The sequence below is a fragment of the Hemiscyllium ocellatum genome, chromosome 39 (genome assembly GCF_020745735.1).
Source record: "Hemiscyllium ocellatum isolate sHemOce1 chromosome 39, sHemOce1.pat.X.cur, whole genome shotgun sequence".
In the NCBI taxonomy this organism is placed as follows: domain Eukaryota; kingdom Metazoa; phylum Chordata; class Chondrichthyes; order Orectolobiformes; family Hemiscylliidae; genus Hemiscyllium; species Hemiscyllium ocellatum.
Window position 1 is genome coordinate 15,720,708 of NC_083439.1, and position 9,301 is coordinate 15,730,008.

The 9,301-nt window shown below is 40.5% G+C and overlaps 1 protein-coding gene across 1 annotated transcript; it reads right to left on the reverse strand.

Annotated features, from left to right (window-relative positions):
- Positions 1-505: 505 nt before the first annotated feature.
- Positions 506-9,026, reverse strand: rasl12 (RAS-like, family 12). The gene is made up of 5 exons (XM_060852857.1): positions 8,646-9,026; positions 8,191-8,247; positions 5,998-6,071; positions 3,789-3,979; positions 506-2,162 (listed from the first exon to the last, which is right to left on the reverse strand). The coding sequence occupies exons 1-5, from the start codon at positions 8,770-8,772 to the stop codon at positions 1,772-1,774; spliced, it is 840 nt and encodes a 279-aa protein (XP_060708840.1). The 5' UTR covers positions 8,773-9,026; the 3' UTR covers positions 506-1,771.
- Positions 9,027-9,301: the final 275 nt, after the last annotated feature.

Below are 9,301 nucleotides of genomic sequence, written 5' to 3' on the forward strand. Positions count from 1 at the left end.
CCAGGCTAGGTTGGAGAACTTATGAAAGCAAGTGAATCCAGGTCCATGGTAGGTTTAGGTATGATAGTCAAAGGAAAGGGCTTGCCATCAGCTGACAATATAAGAACTAGGGAACACAAATTTAACAGTTTGGGTAAGGAAAGGAAGAGGGGAGGTTTTGTCAGAATAATGTTTTTTTTTGCATAGTGAGAGACAGAGAATGACAAATGATTTCAAGGAAAAATTGGAACGGCACTGGAGGGAAATAACCTTGCTATGATATGGGGAGAGAATGAAGAAAACAGGATTAACTGGATTGACCAGAGACCATGGGACAGGGCTATTGGCATTTCCTCACATGAGCTGCTATGTTGACTGGGGAAGTGTCCACAATTCAGGGGATATTTACAAGATAGCGTGATAAATACATATCGAATAAAAGAAAACAAAAGAGTAACACTAATTTGGATGTTTATTAATTGGACATCATTGATAAATTACACATTAGTTTCTGCTCTGGAATCCTATAACCAATGATGTATACTCCTATAAATATGTAGTAAATATACGGTATTCAAATAAAGAAATTGTGATGCATTTTCACTGATGAGACATGGATAAAAGATAGTGGGAGTTATGCAGAAAGTTGTACAACCACAGTACAATCTGGTCAACGCTGTTTGGATTGTAATGTATATTGTTTGGTTACTTTTCTACAGCTGTCTGGTTATGAATGTGAGGAACATTTTCCTTATTTAAATCTTCACAATAAGCAACAACTGCCTAAGGACAGCACGGTCAGATGCTAAGTCAAGTTGTCTAACTTCCAACTCAGTCCAGTACATTCTGGCCAGTACACCAGTCTGAACATTTCTGTTTTTATGCACTGGCCATCCTTGCGATGGTTAACTTTGTGATAAAGTAATGCAGCCCATAGTTAGACTTCAGTTTATAAATACATGCCCAATGGAAAGTTTGAGAGTGCCCAAATTCAGTTTGTTTGGCAACAATGTATGGGTGGTAGCTAGGGTCAAAAGAAAGGAAGGGAGTTGAGTTGGTTCTAACCAGGGATCTACAGAACAAAGGATAATGCCATTAACTGCACAAACCCCTTTCTTAAATGCTTCATTTTATCATCTGCAACAAACATCATATAACCAGACAGATGAGAGATTACAGAAAGCATTACATGTGTACATTTATTGAGTGTATATACATTCCTCTTCATTATCAAATATGTAAAATCTACTGAACTTTTTCTTAAGTCAAACAGCTGAAGCACAAACAGCATTTTGAATAATGGTTCTTCTTTAGCTCTTGAAAGGCTTGTTTTAAATAATTTTTAACCTTGGAAATGAGCTGTAAAGGAATGCTTAAATTGTCAACTTCGATGTATTGGGGGTGATATTATCATGTGGTGATAGTTCTCAGATTACTGAACAGATACCTTATTTTTCCCTTCCTTGGCTATGAACACTGCAACAACTACATTTCTCTCTGACATTTTGTTCCTAAAAGATGATGTTACAGCTGGCAGCCAACAATGGCAGACAGACAAAGGTTGTCATTTGCAATGGCTGGTGGTCTATGTACTCTCTCCTATATCCAAACATCCTTAACAAAGGTCACATTGATCCCAGATGAGGTCCTTGTTGTTTAGTTGGTTTGATTTACATCATAAAGTTTTATGACAGTTTTAATTCCACAGTCACTAGCCAGTGAAAGGAATTATGGATCTAACTAGATTAAAGGGATACATTGAGCTTTGGAATTCAGAGTGATGATTAGTACATTAAAATATTTTAAATCCTTTAAGTAAGGTCAGTGTGGGAGTTCTCCGCTTGCTTTGTGCCCTTGCTGATTTTACAGTGACCAGCTTAGCTGAAGTGATGGTGGGAATTTCCTTGTAGGTGGCCGTGGAGAGGCGCTGTGTTCCAAATATAGGTGCATGGTGTTTAACAGCATGAGCAAAGGCAGGTGGGTGGGCAGTACCCAACACAGGCTTCTCCTCGGAAATAAAGAGAGGTCTGACTGGAAGGTGACGTTCAGTCTCTCGCCTCACCTCGCGAATCAATTCATGGAACACATGCTGCACTGACTCAAAGTCCAAGCAGGCAGATACTTCATAAAATGAACAGTTATACTTGGATGCCAGCGACAGTCCATCAGACTTGCTTACCTGCCTGAAAATAGAAGACAGATTTTTCTTTCAAATTATGTTAATACTCATGGTTAATAAATGGCAAATACCTAAAATACTTCGAATTGTTAACATTGCCAGAATTATAGATCTTGGAATATAGATGACTTGAAATAAATTTACACTGTGTATTAGTTTCAAGAACTCTGTTGTACTTTGATAGTTTTTAATAAAATATGGTCCTGATATTTAAGGTCAAAACATAGGCTGACATTTCCTTTTGTCATCTGCAAAAAAACAAAATAACCAGAACCTTAGAATATTTTAAAATCAATTTCTTCTATTTTCTACTGAAAGAAAACAGCTATTCTTTCCAAATAGGTAACATAAATAAGAATAGCCTTAAGAACCAAACTGAAATCTCTTGACATAACTAGAAAGCACAGTGATTAGTGTAACAGTAGTCCTAGACAGCTCTATGCAGTACAGGATATAAGGCATATCTTCAGCATTACACACTAACCACACTGAGTAGGTGGCACAGGGGCAGCAGAGGTTGGAGGTAAGAAAGTAATGTTGGTTCATTGAGTTAGTACAAAGATTAGCCATGATCTCATTGAATGGTGGTAGAAACTTGAGAGCTTTGTAGGCTTCTTCTGTTCCTATTTGTTTTAAAGTCATAGAGATGTACAGCATGGAAACAACCCTTCAGTCCAACTCGTCCATGCCGACCAGATATCCCAGCCCAATCTAGTCCCATGTTCCAGCATTTGGCTCATATCCCTCTAAACCCTTCCTTTTGATGTACCCATCCAGATCCATTTTAAATGTTGTAATTGTACCAGCTTCCACCTCTTTCTCTGGCAGCTTGTTCCATACATACACCACCCTCTGCATGAAAAAGGTACCCCCCCGCCCAGGTCCTTTTTAAGACTTCCTCTCTCACCTTAAGCCTATGCCATCTAGTTTTGGACGCCCCATCCTAGGAAAAAGACCTTTGCTACTCACCCTATCCATGCCCGTCATGATTTTATAAACCTCTATAAGGTCACCCCTCAACCTCTGATGCTCCAGGGAAAATAGCCGCAGCCTATTTAGCCTCTCCCTCTAACTCAAAACCCCCAACTCTGGCAACATTCTTGTAAATCTTTTCTGCACCCTCTCAAGTTTAACAACATCCTTTCATTACAAGAGCGACCGGAATTGTACACAATCTTTTAAAAATGACCTCACCAATGCCTTGTATAGCCACAACATGAAATCCCAATCCTATTCTCAATTTTCTGACCAATGAAGGTAAATGTGCCCAACGCCTTCTTCATCACCCTGTCTACCTGTGACTCCATATTCAACGGACTATGCACCTGCACCCCTAGGTCCCTTTGTTTGGCAACACTTCCCAGGGCCCTACCATTAAGTGTTTAAGTCTTGTCCTGTACTACCTTACCAAAATGCAACATTTCACATTTATCAAAGTTAAATTCCATCTGCCACTACTCAGTCCATTGGCCCACCTGATCAAAGTCCCATTGTACTCTGAGGTAACCTCCTTCACTGTCCACTACATCACCTATTTTGATATGGTTAAATTTATGAACAATAATCTCCAAATGTCAAATCATTTTTCCTTCAGAACAGAGACATTGGAGTTTTGAATAATATTTCTTACCTGTATCTCTCCATGTCCAGTTTATTTCCCAGCAATATGATGGGATAATCATGTAGCAGTCCTTTGGCGTGACTAGAAATTACATTTAGATAGTGCACGCACCCTTCAAAGCTCTTCCTATTATCAATACTGTAGACAACAATGAATGCGTTTGCCCAGTTCAGGTAACGTTCAGAGTTCACTGGTTTATCCTATTTTTAATATAAATTATTGTTCAGCGTTATAAAGTTGTAGCAGGTGCATTACTTAATTAAAGATTTATTTGAAAAACATTTGTAAGAATACAGACACACACACACACTCAATAAAGCATAAAATTTATGTCCAACCATAATACTTATCACATTTTCACTCATGCAGCACAATACAGCAACCAATTATTCAAAGTATCAAAATTCTATCGTGTTATTTTGCCATTAAGGAGGAATTATACAAGACACGTTATTATTTGGTTCTGAAACAAACAGTAATCAGTGGATTCCAAATGTTTGGCTACTCTCTGCATTGGTTAAAGGTTAAAAAGAAACATTTTATATAATTGTAATATCCACACCATCTACTCTGAAGCTATAATTATTCAGCTGAATATATATCACATTAACAAAAAATCTAGGAGTATCTGTACATAAGGCGCTAACAAGCAGATACTTGCAAGTGAGATATCCAACAGGTCAATGAATTGGACTACAGACTCTTCCTTATTAAAAACACTTGTTTAGTTTCTTATTTCACTCCTCAGAGTCTCACCTCAGCTTGTATCATTTTTTTTTCATTCGTATTTTTTATTTTTCCTCTTGGTTTCAATTAGGCAATCCACTGTTAGTGAAAACTGTAACTGTAACTTTATTATTGCACAAACTATTTTATGATGTTTAAAGATACAAATATTGTCGTGCTCAGCAAACAATTCAGGTATATGAATTTCATTATTTGTTATCAGTCATTTGTAAGGATTTCTCTTTGTTAGTTTCCAAAAAAAAACTTCTAAAGGAATGCTGTGTTATCAAACTGAAAGGACCAGAAAATGTTGCATTCACAATGTTCTTTAAAATTCTTCAATTAAAAACAACATTACTAAATTAATTACACCTGTTTAAGTATATCTGCATTCTGATGAGTCACTTTTGAAAATGAATTACAAGGGGAGAAATATATGATTTTTTTTCTCCAATGCAATGCATGTGAGTTCAGTTCTAATAGATGGGAAAAATTCTACTTGGGTAAATGTACAATGTCAAAAGAAATCATCCAAAAAGGTAGAATATTGTGAAATGTTCAATCTAATGCAGATTCAATAAGCAACTTGAGGAAAGTTTAAGTTAATATTCTTCTTAAAGTCTCACGAGAGTCATAAACACTATCACAATTAATTATTAGTTTCAAAACATGTATAATGTAAAAGGCATTGGTATAATTTCTGTAGGATTCACAGTGACTTTAGGTTTAACAAAGCCCTTTGATTATACTGGGCAAATACCTGTCATATTAGACACCTTAATTGATGGAGTTTATCTTTTATGAAAATAGGCTAATTAGAAGAGATACATTGCCAATGAAGAACTTATACAAAATACAGCTCTTCATCTCTCCCGGTGCTGGCAGGTGAGACTAGATTGGGTTGGGATATCTGGTCGGCATAGACAAGTTGGATCAAAGGGTCTGTTTCCGTGCTGTGTATCTCTATGACTCAATGAGGTAAGTGGGGATAAAAAAAAGTGTTCTATTTCTAGTACAGTATATTCTGCTCTTAGAAAGTTGTTACTAAATAATCTTGTTACTTTAATACTCTATTAATATGTAACAGCTCTTAAAACATGTCTTGTATAATTTATTTGGACTTCAATTAAAAGGGTACATGTAAAGCCCAGAGCCAAGTTAACAAGTTTTATATTAAACAGCCTAGTAAAAACTAGGTATTTGACAAATTCAATGGTTCATTCATTAACTGCATATGCAAGCACTTCTTCAGGAAATGAAAGGTGTAGGTTACTTGAATCTGTGTAAAACAATTGCAAATGTGTTGCTGGTCAAAGCACAGCAGGTTAGGCAGCATCTCAGGAATAGAGAATTCGACGTTTCGAGCATAAGCCCTTCATCAGGAATGAATGTTTTACTCTGTGTAAAACAATGGCTAAATGTCAGGGTGGTTGGATATTGCAGATACATCATCTTGCACATTTCCGTCTTTGATTGCTGAAACCTTTATTACCTGGTCAGCTGTATCCATTATTTTTAAAAGGACTGGCTGATGATCCACAATTTCTTCAGTAGTGTAGGTATCCTCTAAAACAAAACAGTATTTTCAGCAAAGGACATTTCTTGGATACCATATCAATCAAAACACATCAAGAACTTTGAAAACAGAAGAGCTAATATATGAGTGGCTCATCATATATCCATTTGATCTTCATTTTTGGATTGCAAACATTTTGTTGAGGAATGTTGACAGATTCAGATCCTATCTTTATGACAAGCAAGGAGCTATAGTATTTCTGAAAAACATAGCCTTTTTACACTCTGTATTTATACAACACACAACCATAAAGAGCAGATTTCAAAACTGGTGCTCAGGATGAATTACTGCTATAATTTTGTATCAATACATTAGTGCGGTCAAATTAAATACATTAATAATGCATTTATAAAAACCCAAGAAAAGTATTTGGACATCACCAACTGCCCCTGGTACAGAGTACAGATACAAGAATATGTTTCATATTGGCAGAGACATGTCAGACTGTAAACTACTGCAGAATATCTAAAACATTTCCTTCTACTGATTGAATAAAACCACAGATAAACTATCAGCTGTAACCAGATTAGTTGCAGCATTTTTTTATACACAATGGCACCACTTCCCAAACATTTTCGTAGTGTGATTGTAATTTGAGGCTTGGGAATTGTTGAGATGTGTCAGTAAGGATTATGAGAGTAGGGGTACCTGTTAGAATGAGGGTACAGCTGCTAGAACACACATAGCAGGTATTGTTGTCTCAGAGATTGTGGGATCAAAATTTCAGCTCACAATCCCATGTGGAGCTCTGATCCTTAAACTATGTGAAGCTCTGTACTACAAATTCTGTTCTGAATTGTGTCTCCTCCAAAATCCTGTATTACGACAGCACCCATCACAATTACCTTCTTCCATCTCTCAGGTCACTTCGACAGAATCTACAGCACAAATTTTGTCAGCTTTTGTATACCACTCCACTTCTGCCTCCTCCCACCTTGCAGCACCCTATCTTCCTCCTGGTGCATGTATCAAACTGCAGCTGAAGTGATTCAATGCTATTTGCTTCAACCACTAATAAATGAATGTGTGGAGACCCACAAAACATTTGCTGTGTAACTGGCATCTTTCCTGTGAAAGTTCTTGTTCAAATGCCCACCCTGTGCCACCTCCATCCTTTAGATTAGATTAGATTACTTACAGTGTGGAAACAGGCCCTTCGGCCCAACAAGTCCACACCGACCCGCCAAAGCGCAACCCACCCATACCCCTACATTTACCCCTTACCTAACACAATGGGCAATTTAGCATGGCCAATTCATCTGACCCGCACATCATTGTGACTGTGGGAGGAAACCGGAGCACCCAGAGGAAACCCACGCAGACACGGGGAGAACATGCAAACTCCACACAGTCAGTCGCCTGAGTCGGGAATTGAACCCGGGTCTCAGGCGCTGTGAGGCAGCAGTGCTAACCACTGTGCCACCGTGCCGCCCACTTCTCCTTATGCCATGCCACCTCCTCTCCATGATCCTTTCCAAATGCCCAATGGCAAACCCACCCCAAATGAGAAGGTATGTGCAGGTCAGGTGAATTGGCCATGCTAAATTGCCCGTAGTGTTAGGTAAGGGGTAAATGTGGGGTATGAGTGGGTTGCGCTTCGGCGGGTCGGTGTGGACTTGTTGGGCCGAAGGGCCTGTTTCCACACTGTAAGTAATCTAATCTAATCTAAAACTGCATATTAACAATAAGTTAATAAATAGACTCAAAGTGAGGAGCTAAACATGGAGATCTTGCCATCACCCAATGTGGTAACTGACTGCACCATTTACAGGGAGCCCAAGGTACTGCCGAGGATTGTAATGGTACAATGATAGTGTCCCTAATCCTGAGCCAGGAGACCGGCGGTTCAAACCCACCTTCCCCAGAGGTGTGTCATAACAATCTCTGAATAAGTTGATTCGACAATATTTTTGAAAAAAACACAGCAGTCTCTCTGCTCGATTGGAGTCATTCCCCGCACCCTCCCAGCTTTACTGAATCAAAAGGACAGTCAGGTGTCAACCAACGGCATGAAACCCACTTCCATGGAAATAAAACGTTGCAGATGTTCTCCCTGAAGTTAAACACGAACAGGTGGAGGAGGAGGGAAAAAGAACCGATGGCACTCACCCAAGTTAGGATCGTACTCGCTTATGAACCTCTTCGTGAGGAATTTCACAGTCAGAGCTAAAGAAAGAAAAACATCAGTGTTTAAGGTTTGACGGTGAATGTTGAGAGGGAGACCCAACAATAGCAAAAAGGCATCTCTTTAAATCCCAAGAGATTCACCCCCCCCCAAAAAAAACCCTTCACCTGGGATGTCCCAGGTGACTGGGTATAAATGCCCACGTTGACCCCCACTCTCTCAGCCCAGCTTCCCCTGTTGGCAGTTGGGGATGGGTAGCACTTATCCCCCCCCCCCCCCAGGCTGGGTACAAAAATGAATCAGTGAAAAGTGGGAGAAGAATAAAAACAGAAATTGCTGGAGGAACTTTGCATCTGGAGAGAAAGAGAGGGAGGGGAGTTAATGTATTGAATCCAGTGACCCTTCTTTCTGCAGAACTGGAGAGAGAGATGGTTCTTACCAGACTTGCCGGAGCCCGGGCAGCCCAAGAGGCCGACGTTACATTCCGGGGCTGCCGCCTGGACAGGAGCCTTGTCCCGCTCCGAGAGCAGCGCACTGCCCCCGGCGCCCCGCACTTTCCCAAACATCGAGAATTACCCTCCACCGTCCCCCTGCCCCTAAAACATTGCAGCCTTACACTCGGCGGCTGGATGTGAAATCGCTGCCCCCTCCCCTTGGTGATGGTGGTGGGGGGGGGGGTCTCAAGACACCGCCCAACCCCGGGAGAGACGCTGCTGCAGGAGGGGCAGTGACGCCTCCCACAGCCGATCTGCGCGGACTGAGAGAGAGGGAGAGGGAGAGAGATCCTCCTCGCCGGTTGCTGGTGGGAGGGTTCCAGCTTTGTCAGGGAGTCCCAGGGTTTCGCCTCGCCTTGTAAGGAAGTCGTCACTTTTCTCCCAGTTCGTGAACGTGTGCAGGACAAAGCGAATCACAGCGGTGCAGCGGATGCCAGGTTTCAGCAGCTCGGGCTCACTCAACAGGCAGCAGTGAGACCTGACACTGGCCACACCGGTCAGTGCCTCCCCTTCTCAACTCCTCCTGAACTGTCTGGAGCGAGGTTATTCTCTTTTTAAGTTATAAATCCTTCTGTAGGAGTGTGATGTCTCTCCCTATGAG